The 15,743-nt window shown below is 44.4% G+C and overlaps 1 protein-coding gene and 1 long non-coding RNA gene across 5 annotated transcripts in view; both read right to left on the reverse strand.

Annotated features, from left to right (window-relative positions):
* Positions 1 to 9,826: 9,826 nt before the first annotated feature.
* MAP3K9 (mitogen-activated protein kinase kinase kinase 9) overlaps positions 9,827 to 15,743 on the reverse strand; it is a 91,884-nt gene continuing 85,967 nt past the window's right edge. For all 4 annotated transcript variants that reach the window (XM_083606346.1, XM_083606344.1, XM_083606343.1 and 1 more), the window contains exon 12: positions 9,827 to 10,185. In XM_083606346.1, coding sequence (XP_083462472.1) covers positions 10,158 to 10,185 — 28 coding nt within the window. In that variant the 3' untranslated portion in view covers positions 9,827 to 10,157. The remainder of the gene's footprint in view (positions 10,186 to 15,743) is intronic.
* Positions 11,291 to 15,697, reverse strand: LOC310759934. Its single transcript, XR_014546660.1, has 3 exons — positions 15,568 to 15,697; positions 12,040 to 12,121; positions 11,291 to 11,625 (listed from the first exon to the last, which is right to left on the reverse strand). It is a non-coding gene; the product is annotated as an uncharacterized lncRNA (long non-coding RNA).

Genomic DNA, 15,743 nt, shown 5'->3' on the forward strand with positions numbered 1-15,743 from the left:
AGGTTTGTCTTATGGTCTGGTGCGTCTTATAGAGCAAAAAATACGGTACCTCACCAGCCCTGCTGTGCACCCCCCCCTCCCAGTGACATTAGTCTACTGCATCAAAGTGAAATTGACATTAACTGTCCTGCCTACTTTTGCCTCTGGCTCTGCCATGTGAACCCGATAAAGCACTCTGGTAATTTTGAGTGTAACCCTAAGGTCAGGCCAAGGCATTTTGGTGCCTGAGGAAGACAATACAGATGCCCCTCCCCCTTCCACACCAATTAACTTGGGAAACAATCCTAGCAGGATCCTATCCTGCACAAGACTTGACAAAATGTAGAAGAGCACTTCTTTTTCCATTGGGGCTTCTGCAGAAGAACTTCCCTGTGGATTCTGCCCCATAGCTAGGTCTTGGAGAGGTGCCTATCTGAAACCCTGGCAAGTCACTGCCAATCAGTATAGACAGTAAGGAGCTCTGCGAGTGCAGCTTTCTCACGATTGAAGTGCAGACTGTTTGAGGACCAGGACATTCGCAGGGAAACCAAAATGCTTGTCTGCAAAGCTATTCTACTACCAACCTTACTGTATGCTTGGGAAACATGGACCAGTTACAAACGCCATCTCCAGCTTCTCAAAAGATTCCATCAATGGTGTCTCCGAAAAATCTTACACATCACATGGGAAGACAGGTGAACTAATATCAGTGTACTGGATGAAGCACAGATCACCAGTGTTGAAGCAATGATTCTTCAACATCAACTTCGTGGGACTGGTCATGTTGTGCAGATGCCTGATTATCGTCTTCCAAAACAACTACTCTATTCAGAACTTACAAATGGAAAGCATAATGCCGGTGGTCAACAAAAGAGGTTCAAAGACTGTCTCAAGGCAAATCTAAAAAAATGTAGTATAAACACCGACAACTGGGAAACACTGGCCTGCGAGCGCTCCAGTTGGCAAACAGCCTTTACCAAAGGTGTCATGGGCTTTGAAGACACTTGAACTCAGGACGCAAGGGGAAAACGTGCTAAGAGGAAGGCACGCTTGGTAAATCCACACCGTGATCAACTCCCGCCCGGAACCCAATGTCCCCACTGTGGAAGGACGGGTGGATCCAGAATTGGCCTCCACAGTCACTTACGGACTCATTGTTAAAACCGTGTTTATGGAAGACAATCTTACTCAGCTACAAGTGATTGCCAAAGAAGAAGAAGAAGAGATGGACCAATGGTCTGGCTCATTATAAGGTAGCTTTCTATATATATATTAACCAGTTCACATAGCATGGTCATCTCAAGCTGGCCTTGTTCTCCTCAGCAATGCAACACTGGAGTCGAAGGCATCCCTCCCAGTCAGTCTTTTTTCTCCGCTTTTTCTTCCCAGCACACCTTCCTCTAAAGACTCTTTTCCTGTCACTTCACACCCAGTTACCCTGGCAACCTTCTGTTTTGTCAGGCCCAATAATTCCTCTCAGATGGGCTATCAATACCTTTTGTTATGTTGATCCCAGGTGAGGCCCTGGCTTAGAAAGAAAGCTGAGCCCCTCCTTTCCACTGTCCTGCAGTCTTCCTTTCAGTACTCCAAATAATCAAAATCCTACCAATTATTAATTGTTAGAACAATCTATAGCAATATAATTTCAAAAGTCAGGGATATTGTGCAGTCTTTGTTCAGTGAGCCATGATACAATACAGGGTATCCTTCAAAACCAGTGTTTCCCCAAACTTGGGTCTCCAGCTGTGTTTTTTTGGACTACAATTCCTATCATCCCTACGCACTGGTCCTGGTAGCTAGGAATGATGGGAGTTGTACTCCAAAAACATCTGGAGTCCAAAGTTTGGGAAACAAAGCCTCCAGGGCAACCTCCTTGGGGCTAAGCCATAAACTAGCATAGAGGCACAAAGGCCTGGCCTATTCTATTGGGGTGGGGGAAGATACAAATATACCTGATATTCCAACAAAGAAACAATGTCCCCGCCCCCTTTAAAACCATGCTTAAAAGTGGGAGTCATCTTATACATGGGTAGTACATAGAGTGGACGTTTGATTGGTTGCTGCTGTGGCTGTCAGCAGCTATTGTGCGTGTTATTGGTTGCTGCATCAATGGCTGGTGTCGATTGGCCGATGGTGCGGCAATTGGGCGGGCAATTGGCAGCTTCTGCTGGTGAGGAGACAGACGGGAGGCAGATTTTGCGATGCATGTAGCGATTTTCCTTAAAAAAGCTCAACAGCTCTCAGTAATCCTCCCCCAAAAAAGCTCAACAACTTTTTGCCATCCCCTCCCCCCATTTTCTGAAATTTCAGTCCCCCAAAATAGGGGGTGTCTTATATATGGGGGCGTCTTATAGATGGAAAAGTACGATAACTCGAACTCAGAATTTGTAAATCGCCAGGAAAAGGGCATGTGATTTGAAACAGGCATTTCGCCATTCTGCCCATACTGTGGATGGCAGCTGATCCACCAAATGCAGAGCTGGTAACAATCCAGTATGAGAGGTGAGGGAAAGGCCCCTGAGATGCAGATGGGTGCTTTCCAATGCTTTGCACACATCAGTGAATTTCCATGTGGTGGAATTCTCTCTGCAGGGCCAGATGGGGCCGTTTGCTTAGCATTTAGAACAGGAATAATTTGGGGCGGGGGTGCGTGTAATTAATTAGCCTCACAGTACACGAAAAAGAAATGCGTTCCAAGTACATAACTAACCTGCTCTTATGCAAAGAGCCTAATTTGTATAATTAAAGTTCCATAGTGGCTTCCTGCTTTCCATACCAGATTAAGACTCATCCTTCTCTGTGCAATGCAATTGTTCTGCAACCTGCAGAGAATCAGTATTTTTCTAGGAGGACGGAAGCAACGTAGCACAGAACATTACTTATTTATATAGGCAAACAACTCTCATACAGGTCAGGGCTCTCACTTCCCTATTTAAGAAACAGGAAAAAAGGGAAGGCAGAAGAAAATGGTAATTATGTTAATTAGCATCTATAAGACATCAAAGACTTAGTGCAGGCAACTCATTTGTAGAAAGCCCTCCCCAGAGAGGTTCATCTGGTCCTTTTAACACAAGGTGAAGACCTTTTTATTCCTCGCAAGCCTTTGAATTTTAGTGCATTTTAAATCCGTGACATTTACTATTCTTGTTTTTTTTATGATGGTTTTATGTGTCTTGGGTTGGTTTCATAGCTATTTCTGTTTATTTTATGCTGCTACAGATATTATATTAACATTGCTTTAGTTTATTTTTATTGCATTCTTTATTTTTCATGGGGTTTCTTTTTGTAAAGTAACCACGGGATTTGCTTCATAGGTGTATAAAATACCATAAATAAAATTAATACATTAGAAGAAGAAGAAGAAGAGTTTGGATTTGATATCCCGCTTTATCACTACCCGAAGGAGTCTCAAAGCGGCTAACATTCTCCTTTCCCTTCCTCCCCCACAACAAACACTCTGTGAGGTGAGTGGGGCTGAGAGACTTCAGAGAAGTGTGACTAGCCCAAGGTCACCCAGCAGCTGCATGTGGAGGAGCGGAGACGTGAACCCAGTTCACCAGATTACGAATCTACCGCTCTTAACCACTACACCACACTGGCTTAGCACATTGACACTGTTTCATGCATCTCCTAAAAACAAAAGAAGAGGCTGCTGGATCAGACAAGTGGCCTTTTTTAGTCCAGCATCCTGTTCTCACCATGGCCAAGCAAATACTTCAGGAAAGCCCACAATCAGGACCTGAGCCCAGCAGCACTCTCCCTTCCTGCAGCTTCCAGCAACTGTCATTCAGAGACATACTGCAAGTCAGTACAGGCAGGTGGCGTTGTGGTCTAAACCACTGAGCCTCTTGGGCTTGCTGATCAGAAGGTCGGCGGTTCAAATCCCCGCGATAGGGTGAGCTCCCATTGGCTCTATCCCAGCTCCTGCCAACCTAGCAGTTTGAAAGCATACCAGTGCAAGTAGATAAACAGGTACTGCTGTGGCGGGAGGTTAAGCAGTATTTCCGTGCACTCTGGTTTCCATCACGGTGTTCCATTGTGCCAGAAGTGCTTTAGTCATGCTGGCCACATGACCCAGAAAGCTGTCTGTGGACAAACGCCAGCTCCCTCAGCCTGACAGTGAGATGAGCGCCGCAACCCCATTGTCACCTTTGACTGGACTTAACCACCCAGGGACCTTTTATTATCCCTACATTGCTAATAAGACCTGAGGCAGAGAGCACCAAGCTAAGATCGCCAAGTGAACTCATGGTAAAAGTGAAGTTAGAACAATGGCTACCTGGTTCACAGCTTACTTTCTGAGTGACTGTGCTACACTAATTCACAACATATAACAGACTGTTCATTATATCTTGGCAATGGTATTTGGAGCTTAACAGTACTAAATTTGCAGGGCCACCTTCCAGTTTATACAATATCTCACCTCCCTCCATAGAAATCAGAGTGACATAAGTGGATCTTCCTCCCATTTCAACCTCACAACAATACCCTGTGAGGTTAGGTCCAAAGTCACCCAATGAGTTTCATTTGTGAGTCAGCATTTGAATCCAGGTCTCTGATGCCAGCAAGAAGGGCTTTCTGGGAGTTCTAATCAGTTGATCAGTGAACCCCACTGAATAGGGATTGGCTGCGCTAGGGAGCTTCCTCTGCTGGCCTCAGGGGTGGGGCAGGGGAGCGGCGTTTGGTGGAAATTGCCAAATAGGGATCCCTGCCTTTTGGCATTTCAGCACCGTGGAACATCTGTGGCATGCATGCTCATCACTGAAGGCTGCAAAAGAGCGTTGAAATGACAAATGGCCAGATAATTTTATAAGATTACTCACAGTGTTTCACTATTCCCAGAAATACATTATTGGCACTTTTCTCGTCTTCATGGATGCAGCCAAAGCACTCAGTCATGTCAAGTAGTTTTTGTATCCCAAGCTATAAAAAGATCTGGAGGTGAGGACATCTTTGGAAATTAGCCAAAGCAATTGGACAGGCACTAAGACACCAGAGTGGTTTAAAACACTGGACTGGTGAGTTGCATGGTGTGAGTGTCATGGAGAATTGTCTGGTGGGAGAGAAGTACTCAACTCCTGCTCTGCCTACACTTTCCCCTCTGCACAAACTGTGAGTCTAGTTTAAAGCTAAAGAACCGTAAGCACAAGCCTTGAAGTTGATCATCTGAGGAAGTTTGAGCGCCTGGTTACTGCCTTTTCCAATATTTCTTTATATATGGGGGGGGGGAGATATTTACAAATAATTTCCAAAAATCATATCATATACTTTCTTATCTTATACAATGTTTTGGCCTTCCATCAACCACATCTGAAGATTTTTCAACCTTTATCACTTAATCTACATTTCTTAATTTCTCTATTACTTTTAATAATCCTAAACTAATAACTCTTCATAATCTTCTCTGCAATACTTCGCATAATCCTCCTTACAAAACTTATTGAAGTCCTACTAGCGTAATCTGTTTATTACCATTGCTTTTCAAATAGTTCAGATATTTACTCCAGTCCTCTGAGAATCTCTGGTCCCACAGGTTTCGGATCCTTCCTGTCATCTTGTCTAATTCTGCATAGTCCATTAATTTCGTCTGCCATTCTTCTTTCGTCGGTAGTTCTTCGTTTCCATTTATGTGCCAGTAATATTCTCGCTGCCTGAGAGGAGTTCCCTACCAGGACAGACTTTGCTCGTGTGCTCAAGACATCGATTCCACAAATCATATTTTGTTGCATTGTGCAAAATATGAGCAGGCCAGGGCTGAACTGATATTACCCTTGCTGGTACCTTTCCCGGGAAAATCAGAGGCTCACTATGTCAGGTTCCTACTGGAAGACCGGACAAATGCTAGAACGTTAGCAGGGGAAAAGTTTTTATCGGTGGTTGCAAGAACAAATGAGCCCTATATTCTAAACAAAATGCTTGATTAACCTGGAGGTAGGCTGTATGAATTGTGTATTGATTTGTAATGATTTGTTGGGTCTTTGGACCGTAATAAAGATTGATTGATTGATTCTTGCTGCCGTTATTGCATATAAAAACAGTTTATTATCCTGTTTGTTAATATCCTCCCCTACAATGCCAGGCAAAAATGCTTCTGTGTTTTTTTTAATATAAATGTATATTTCAACATCTTTTTCATCTCATTATATATCATTTCCCAGAAGCTTTTCACTGCCTTCTCCAATATTTCTAGACTCACATCTATACATCTAAATTAGCATGTTACGCAAACTCATGTGTGATTCATCTCCCCCCTTACTTTGTAGATGTGTGAGTGCCACCCTGGTGAGCTCTCTTTCCGTACTGCTCCATGTCTCTGAATTTCAGTCACTCATACCTTCTGCTGTGGGGAAGCAAATTTGAGGACAGGCCCTGATGCTGTTAAGAGCTCTGAGGACCCACTTGGACAGCCCGCAGCCAGGAGAACCCTCCCATTGCATCCCTTTCAACACGCTACACCCCCTTGAGGTTTTTATGCTCGACTTCCAGTGTGTCCTTATCCCTTTGGGGAGAGGAAGTCCAGTGTGACCGATACTTACTTATGCTTCTTTATTCATTACTTGGCACCTTTTCAGCTGCAAAGCAGGCACATCCCTCCCTTGAATAACTTGTCTAAAAGCCTCGCGTGAGAATTTAAATAGAATCTGTGCGTGTTGCTATTACAGAAATCATGTGATGGAGTTGCCCGCTTGAGAAGTCCTTCCAGAACATAATTTCCAGGCATGCAGTTCAAGCTGTCAAAATACAGATCTATGCTGCTTTCCCCCTGCAATATGTTTTAATAATTTGACTGCAGTGAGAGGGCAAGAGTCAACAGAAGGACCACAAATGTGTGCTGGGGAAGGTGAAGACAAGAGCAAGGATGGGAAAGATTATGATAGGGCAGAGTTTAGCTTCAGTTGTACCAACTGAACCTTGGGCCCTCTAGAACTCCAACTGGCCATGAGTGATGGCGCTGATGGGAGACATCCAGAGGGCCACAGGTTCCCCATCTGTGATTTAAGATGTGTACATCTGGAGCTGGTACAGGTTTATTTTGTATTGTTGCAGGAGACACTCATGCTGTGACATATGCACCTGACTCTGTTCAGAAGTTTGAATAATGAACACATAGCAATCAGATTCAGTAGCCATGATCCTCTTCTTTCACACATTCATATCAACATGAATGAGCATGTGAATGGGGCTAAATACAGCAACACATCTTCGCGACTTAGGAAGTGGATTGTTCTGTAAGACTGTTTAAAGTGTGAGATTGAATTCCTCTTGCTCTCTTTTTTACATCTTTAGAAAAGAAAGAGAAGAAATAAAATTCTTTCCATATGCACCTACCCAGACCCTGAGATCATCTTCTGAGGCCCTCCTTTGTGTGCCTCCTCCTTGAGAGGTCCAGAGGGTGGCAACACGAGAACGGGGCCTTCTCTGCAGTGGCTCTCCGTCTATGGAATGCTCTCCCCAGAGAAGTTCACCTGGCACCTTCATTACACACCTTTAGGCGCCAGGCAAAACCGTTTCTTTGGTTGACCTGATTGACATCCTATACCCTTTTAAAATGTGGCTCTTTTGGGGGGCGTTATTGGGTTATTGTTCATATTTTTATTTTATATATTGTGATCTTTTCTGTGAACCACCCTGAAACCTCTGGGTATAGAGTGGTATATACAGTGGTACCTTGGTTTAAGAACAGCTTAATTTATGAACAACTTGGATTAAGAATGCTACAAACCTGGAAGTAGGTGTTTTGGTTTGTGAACTTTGCCTTGGAATAAGAACATGTTCTGCTTCCTGTTGAGTGTGTTCCATTTGTAAATTGAGTCCCTTGCTGCTATGGGAAAACATGCCTTGGTTTAAGAACGCTTTGGTTTAAGAATGGACTTCTGAAATGGATTAAGTTCGTAAACCAAGGTACCACTGTAAATTCAATAAATAAATAAAAATTAAACAGCGTTGCATTCCTAGCTAGTCAGATCTTCTGGCAGCACAGGACTTGGTGGCAATTCCAAAAGAATCGGTCTGAAAAACTGAATTGGGAGGAAAACATCACAGGGAGTACCAAGGCATCTAGCTTTTCTAGTCCCTATTCCATGGGGAGGGGGAGGTTTGTGTCAGTATTATTTTATCATCTTATTTTGAAGACGACTACGCCTGTGGGTGGAGTGGAAAGACTCCCACTTCTTGTGGGTTAAGAGATTGAAAGAAAACTTGGGTGTATCTGAATTCATACCGAGAGGATTTCCAAGTATTGTTGTGGCACTCCTTAACTAATCAAATGTCACCTTCCACAAATGACAAGACACTATGGTATGCAGAACATATCATCCTAGTCATAGGGACAGGTTGCTGGAGAAGGGAGCATAGTTGGTGTGCCTTATGACCCACAAGGGAGGGAACCCAAGGTGAATAAAAGGTAGGCAATGCATAAGCCAAAGAGAAAATAGATTGTGTCACATAAAGGCCACAGTCCAGAGGTAATTGTGTGTGACCCTGGCAAGCAGACTGCGATACATGAAGGAAATCATGCAATATGAATGCAGACTAGGCAATGTGCTTCTATTTCTATCCCAGCTCACTTAGTTGCAAGCACACACACACAAATCAGCCCTAATAATAGCAAAATTTTGCAACACTTCTGCAAAGAATTCAGAGATACTGTAAATTCTGACAAATCTCCAGAAGGAGGGAGCACAACGATCATAGAACAGCCTGATATTTGAACTTGATGCTAAGAAGGTATTCTTGGCTAATCGCAGGGTTCCAATAATATTATCCATATCTATTTTGGGGAGAGTGCTCTTGAGCTCGGTCCTGTTTGTGGGTTTCCCGCAGGCATCTGGCCACTGTGAGAAGATGATGCTGGACTAGATGTGCCATTGGTCTGATCCAGCAGGCTCTTCTTATGTTCTTATATTCTTAAGTAAGGATCCTGGAATCGTATGCTACTAAAGAGAGACCCAACCTTGTTAAGATGAAGGCGATGCATTCCACTGAACTGTTGAAACTTCAAGCGAAGCCCCATCCACGAGTGCCTTGCAGGAATCTGTGTATTTGTCAGGGACTGGGCAGAGGAGGAAACCAGCTTGACCCTCCCAGGGAGGAGGAAGAGGAAGGTGGTTGAGGGGGGGTCACAGCTCATAGGCAGATGAGGGGGAAAGTTGGGAAATAATGGGAGGGGAGGAGGAAGAGGAAGCACCAGGGGAGCGACAGCTGATGGATACAGTGTCTTTAGAAAGCACTCCAGACCCCACCCCACCCATCTCCCAGAACCCAGAGAGCCTTGAAAGTAGGAGAGCAAAGAGCTCAAAGGCAGAGGGCACGTAGCAGCACCCGTAGGAGTGACAATGCAAATGACGAAGGAGAAAGTGGGAGAGATGGGGGGTGGAGATTCACTCGGGACAACGCCATTATCCAAGAGGCTGGATTCCATAGCCTCTTTCTGTAAATACCAACTAAAAAGTGGATGGTAAGAAACAATACCTTGTCTTTGTACATTCGTTGCAACCAGCTGGGAGTTGCTGACAGCAGCCTGACAATATTAGTATATTATTATTGTATTGTATTGTGTATATATATGTTTGTGTTTATTAGTATATACTGGTAAACGACGTTTCCATGTGCTCTGGTTTCTGTCACGGTGTTCCATTGCGCCAGAGGTGGTTTAGTCATGCTGGCCACATGACCCAGAAAGCTGTCTGTGGACAAACGTCGGCTCCCTCAGCCTGAAAGCGAGATGAGCGCTGCACCCCATAATCACCTTTGACTGGACTTAACCATCCAAGGGTCCTTTACCTTACTTTATTAGTATATGGTATAATAAAAATTTCTGAGTTTAAAATATTCCAGCAGTCCATCCTTGAGGGTAAAATATAGCATACTGTTGTCACACTGCAACACAGTTTAAATGAGAAGACAGAAATAAAAGAAAGCATCCAGTTGAAATTGAGAGATTAAAATATGAGACAGGAAGTTACAAGAGGAGGCAAACTCAAACCATGTGTTGTCTGATTTCTTGGCACCGGTAACCTATGAGTGGCAGGTTTTAAAGACATCAAAAAATGTCTTTAAATGTCTTCACAGACATCCTGTGAAGCTTAGGAGAGATATTAAAGCAATGGAATCTTGTTCTCTGCGCATCAAGAACAAGTTCTGCAAGATCTATGATTCTAGTCTTCTATGAAGATGGGTTAGATGGGTGGCAAAGGCAGAGCACCACTGAAAGAAAAACAATGAAGGAAGCAGGGGGATATGCTGTAAGAATACAAGCTTAATACACAAATGCTTGACATTGTTAATTAGATGGCTGCCATGCATCCCAGTGAGGAAGCAAGGTGAATTTCAAGTATTTGATTGTTGACTGCAGACAATGCTGTATTGTATTAATTAGATTTTGCCAGTATCAGATCTTTCTAGTAGGAACAGTGAACTTATAAAGCCTGATCTAAAAAAACAACTAAACTGATCCTATCTATTCCCAGGGTGAATCTAAAAAGTGGAATCCTTCTTGGAGTATAAGGTGAACAGCATGACAAACTATTATTTAAAACATGAAATGAATGGTGAGAGTGGCTGATCTTAAAGTGGGGACAGTGGAGTCTCAACCTTCATTTTAAACAGACAAAAATGCCAAAACATTACCAGACAACCGGAAATAAGCTGTTCATTGTTCAGACTGCAGCCTTCATCATTTAGAAACCAGTGTTTCTAAAGTGTTTAGTGTTTAGGCAATTGTTTAGAAATATGTACATCACATACAAAAGATTCCACTTATTTAATGCAAAATCAGCCTCCTTGTAGAGAGTGGTGAAATGTTGTGCTTTTTTAAACGTTACACTGGCAAATGCAGTGGCTGGGATTTGCCCCCTCTTACCTCTCTGCCCAAAGAATTGGAGTCGATCTGATATTGACCTGGGTAAATCTATACAGTCCTCTTCATAGACTGGATGATCATGCCATAATGCGTAAGGTATTGTGTGCTTGTCTAGTATTTCTCTGAATCAGGATGGCTCATTCTGAAATTGCACTGCAAGCATTCAGATGACCTAGGCAACCACTCCTTTGACAGAAGCCAGGTTGCCCCCAGGTCAGAGTGAGTTGTCTCTCTCATTTAATCTGTACTTTCTAACCTACCAGTCCAAAAATATTTAGCTTAAACCTTCATCCACAAACACCTTCTCAGGTCTCTGCCTTGTAAGTTGGCTATGATAAGATAGCTGCTCCAATAAACGTCTACTCCATAGACTAGACTCCCCTGCTTGGTAATCTATATGCTACCTACCTGAGTTTCAAAATCAACCCAGTGTTAACTTTAAAGAAAAAAAGTCTCAGCCATGCCCTGGAATGTGCTTGTCTCTACAATAAATACCTTGGTGGACGTTTCCATTCATGTTTGGACATGGACAGACTTTTTGTCCCATTTGCATTGTGTCCTTAAAACTCTTAAAGTCAACAAACACTGTCTTTTGGGGCCATAAACATGCTGACTAAGTTGATAGTCACAGACAAGGAAACGCTGAATATATCCTTGTCCTAGTCATCACCCAACCCCCTCCCTCTGCCCAGACTTCTTCTTCTTCTTCTTCTTCTTCTTTTTCTTCTTCTTTTTCTTCTGTTTTGCTTTAGGAGATGTACCAATCTGTTCTTAATTCTTTAAAACTAAGTAATTGCAAGAAAACAACACGCTTACATGAAACTACCTGGGCTCCCATTCATCCCTTGATACCTTTGCTTCACCCCTCCCTCTGTTCTCACCCCAGCTCCACCAGACTTTAGATTGTATGCTCCTGTCAGGGACTGGGCAGAGGAGGAATGGTGGAGACTGCCTCCCCACCCTGACCCTTCCAGGGAGGAGGAAGAGGAAGACAGTATAAATTTACAACAGGGGTTTGAGGGAGGTCACAGCTCAGAGGCAGATGAGGGGAAAAGTTGGGAAATCATGGAAGAGCCGGAACAACACCCAGCTGACACATCATCATTAGAGAGCATTCCAGACCCTCCATCTCCCAGAACCTGGCGAGCCTTAAAAGTAGGAGAGCAAAGAGCTCAAAGACAAAGGGCACGTAGCAGCACCTGTAGAAGTGACGAATGAGGAAGTGGGAGAGACGGGGTGGATATTCACTCGCGACAACACCATTATCCAAGAGGCTGGGTTCTGTAAAGATTGAAATAAAAAAGGGCTGTAAGAAACTTTCCTTTCTCTTTATACTTTCCTGGGCGACCAGCTAGGCGCCGCTGACAGCACCCTGACAACTCCTTGAGGAAGCGACCTGACTACTTTCTAATTATTCTCATGCTGCAAAATGCCCTGCATGTGCACTGTTGGGTTTAAACAACAAGTAAACAAAAGATCTGGATGCAGGGACTAAGGCCCTGGTGGTCAAAGAGCAACAGAGAGATTGCAATCATGTTTAAAAGAGAGTGCGCATAGTGTAGCGGTTAGAGTATCGGATTAGGACCTGGGAGGCCAGGGTTCAAATCCCTGCTCAGCTATGAAACTCACTGGGTGACCTTGGGCCAGTCACAGTCTCCCGGCCTAACCTACCTCACAGAGTTGTTGTGAGGAAACAAACATTTTAAGTGAAGAATATTATCCCAGTCTGTAATAGATTTGAAATTATTTTTATATATGGGATTGTGTAGAGACAATGCCAGGCTAGGACAGACAAACGGTCTAACATGGAATAAGGCTCCCTCCCATCCCCATCTCTGCTAGATCCATTTTACCAACAGGAAACTAAGAGCAACTTGCCAATGGTGGATCTCATGTGACTTCATGGCTGAGCCTGACTTTGGAAGCAGGGTCTCAGGTCCAAGATCGACACTCTGTTCGTTGGCCCAGCCATCATACAAAAGGAAGATACTCTACATAGTAAAACTGATGTTCTTCAGCAGCTTTTTGAGCAGAGAAAATGTTTGCTCAGTTAGACAGTACATTGTAAGACTAGCTGTGACTAACCAGAGGTGTGTGTGTGTGTGTGTGTGTGTGTGTGTGTGTGTGTGTGTTGGATGTGACATTTGTAACAAGTCTATACTGCAAAACACAGAGACTTTTATCTGGATGGTCTATAGCCCTGCTATGCTGATGCTAAAATTCTTTATCTGTTGTTTAAGTGCTTCCACCCACTTATTTTATCTCCTTCTCCAGGCTTTATCTGTCTAGCTTTTTCTGCACTAGTAAATCCTGCCATGTTTGAGAAAGTCTGCCTGGCACTACCATCTTCCCCTTAAGCCCTTGTAGGAACTGCTTGCCTTGTTTGTTGTGGACAATGTCAGATAAGTGTTGACACCTATTATAATGAAAGTATCGCTAACTCCCTGGGACAATTTCCTTTTCCTCCTTAGGCAAAGAGGATACTCTAAAATCCAGCACTGTGCATTTTATTGCATGGAATTCATCTAAATGCAATTAAATGCCATCAACAAAGAGACTGATTGAGTCTTTTATACCTGAACTGGAGATAATTGCCAAAAGATGACTAACGGCAGTCTAGTAGGATTTTCGTCTCTTTTACTTCTATGACACACCCACACACCATATCAGTAATTTATATGATTAAAGCTCACAGGTTCTGTCTCTGGTTTCTACCACACACACCATTATTTGTTGCAGAAACACACACGCAAACACCCCTCAAGCCTTTACTTTCTTTCAATTAACCTATATTTGCAAACAATCTATCTCACGTGTCCATGTATGCACACATATGCATATGGAAGTCCTTCATATCATTTTTGTTGTTGTTGTAGCTTGGGGGAACTGCTAATCTTGAAGGGAGGGGGACAAAGTTTTTCCAGCTGGGCAGCTGGGCTTTGGTAGTACTTAATAACCGTGGCATAATGAAGGGGGAACACAGGGAAGCAGAATTTTGGGATATTTTCAGAGCAGGAGCAATGACATCACCAGTTGGGAGCACAGGGATAATTTATGGAGCCTCCTTGCTCTGGCAAGGGAAAGAGGTGATAATGAGGCTTTCAAGTATGCTTGAACTAAGGAATACGCTTTCAGCAGAGACTGTGTTGTTGAGCTCAGGACCTGCTTATAGGTTTCCCACAGGCCACCCTGAGAACTAAATTGCTGAGCGCTTAAGCATTCATCCTGACCTGTTTGCACAAAGTCTGCATAGAGGTTATAAGGCACCAGCTGTTTAGTGAGCATTCAATCTGAGTTGTTTGTGGAGGGGTTACACCACCATGCCATGTCACAAATGTTACCCCACATTTCCCAGTGCAGTTTGTCACTTTATTTACCACAAGAAACAACTAATTATTGGGGGGGGGGAGTGGTTCATTGCACAACAGCTCCAAATCCACTTTAATTGGGCAACTTGAATACAGTCACAATGGAAATAGGGGAACACAGGGGACACAGCCTTAAGCAGAAGTTAATATGGCCAAGGACCTGGGCAGGGTGGAAGCATGTGGAAACGTGTAGGACTGGAAGAGTCTTGTGACTCTGTTCTGAGGGGGTTGTGGATAAGAATGGGACAGTGTGTACAACTGGGCCAACAAAAGGGATGGTCAAATGCATTGAGGAAAAGGCTATCAGTGGCTAGTAGTCATGATGGCTATGATCTCCATGATGATGGCTATGATGGCAGTGGGAACAGGAAGGAGATTATTGGACACTAAGGTCCACTTCTGAGGGTCTTCTGGAGGTTCCCTCACTGTGGAAAGTCAAGTTACAGGGAACCAGGCAGAGGGTCTTCTTGGCCGTGGCACCCTCCCAGTGGAACGCTCTCTCATCACTTGTCAAAGAGAAAAAGAACTACACAAATTTTAGAAGACACCTGAAGGCAGCCCTGTAGCAGGAATTTTTTTAATGTTTGACATTTTTTTATTTTTAATATTTTTCTGGAAGCCACCCTGTGGCTGTGGAAACCCGGCCACATGAGTAGGGTATAAATAAAATAACAACTACTACTATGGGGCGGGGGGTGTGTGTGTTTGTACTAGATGACCCTTGCTCCCAACACTATAATTCTTTGATTCTATGACAAGAAGGACATACCTTCCAAAGACCCAGAGCCATTTGAGGACGAAAGAAAAGGCTCTGCATGCAAAAAGCCCCAGGTTGGATCCATGGGCATAGACAGGATTTTTGTTTGGGGGGGCAGACTTTTGTTGGAGGGCGGAACCTCAGATTTGTATTGATTCTTTTTATTTTATTTTATTTGGGGGGGGAGCAGCTGCCCTCCTGCCCGTGGTGGCTGGATTCCCCCAGCAGCTCCTGGTAGGGAGTAATGTCCTCTGAAAAGCAGCTGCTGCCACTCAATGTGGACAATACGGACGAGACTCCGCGCAAGGCAGCTCTTGGGCTCTGAAACCAAATGGACCGATCATGCCCTCCAACTTTTGGACTTCAACCGTCCCGCCACTGCCCCCCTGAGCTTCGTGCCCTCGCGCCCCAGCTCCAGCCGCTCAGCGCAGCTCCCACTTCGCGGGAACCCCGCGCGTTTTCCGCACAAGTCTCCCTCGTGCCATAGGCAGGCGCCGCCCGCTCCTCTCCCACAGCCAAGCGCAGGCGCCGGAGAGCCCCCACCTCCCCGGTTCCTGCCCCTAATCAGAAAGCGCCGCCTGCGCCTTTAAGAGCTCGCGTACCTAGGCTGTAAACAGCGAGGAAGGTGGGTCGCCGCGGCGCGCGCGTGGCTCGGCGTCCGTCCCCCCGATTTGCCGCGCGCTCCTTTGCCTACTCTTCCCCTGCCTGCGTCGCCGCCTCAGATTTTCTCGTTGCACCTCAGTTCCGGAGCGCCCATTTCTCCCGGCGGTGGTGAATG

The sequence above is a fragment of the Podarcis filfolensis genome (genome assembly GCF_964270895.1).
Source record: "Podarcis filfolensis genome assembly, chromosome: 1".
NCBI classification, from domain to species: domain Eukaryota; kingdom Metazoa; phylum Chordata; class Lepidosauria; order Squamata; family Lacertidae; genus Podarcis; species Podarcis filfolensis.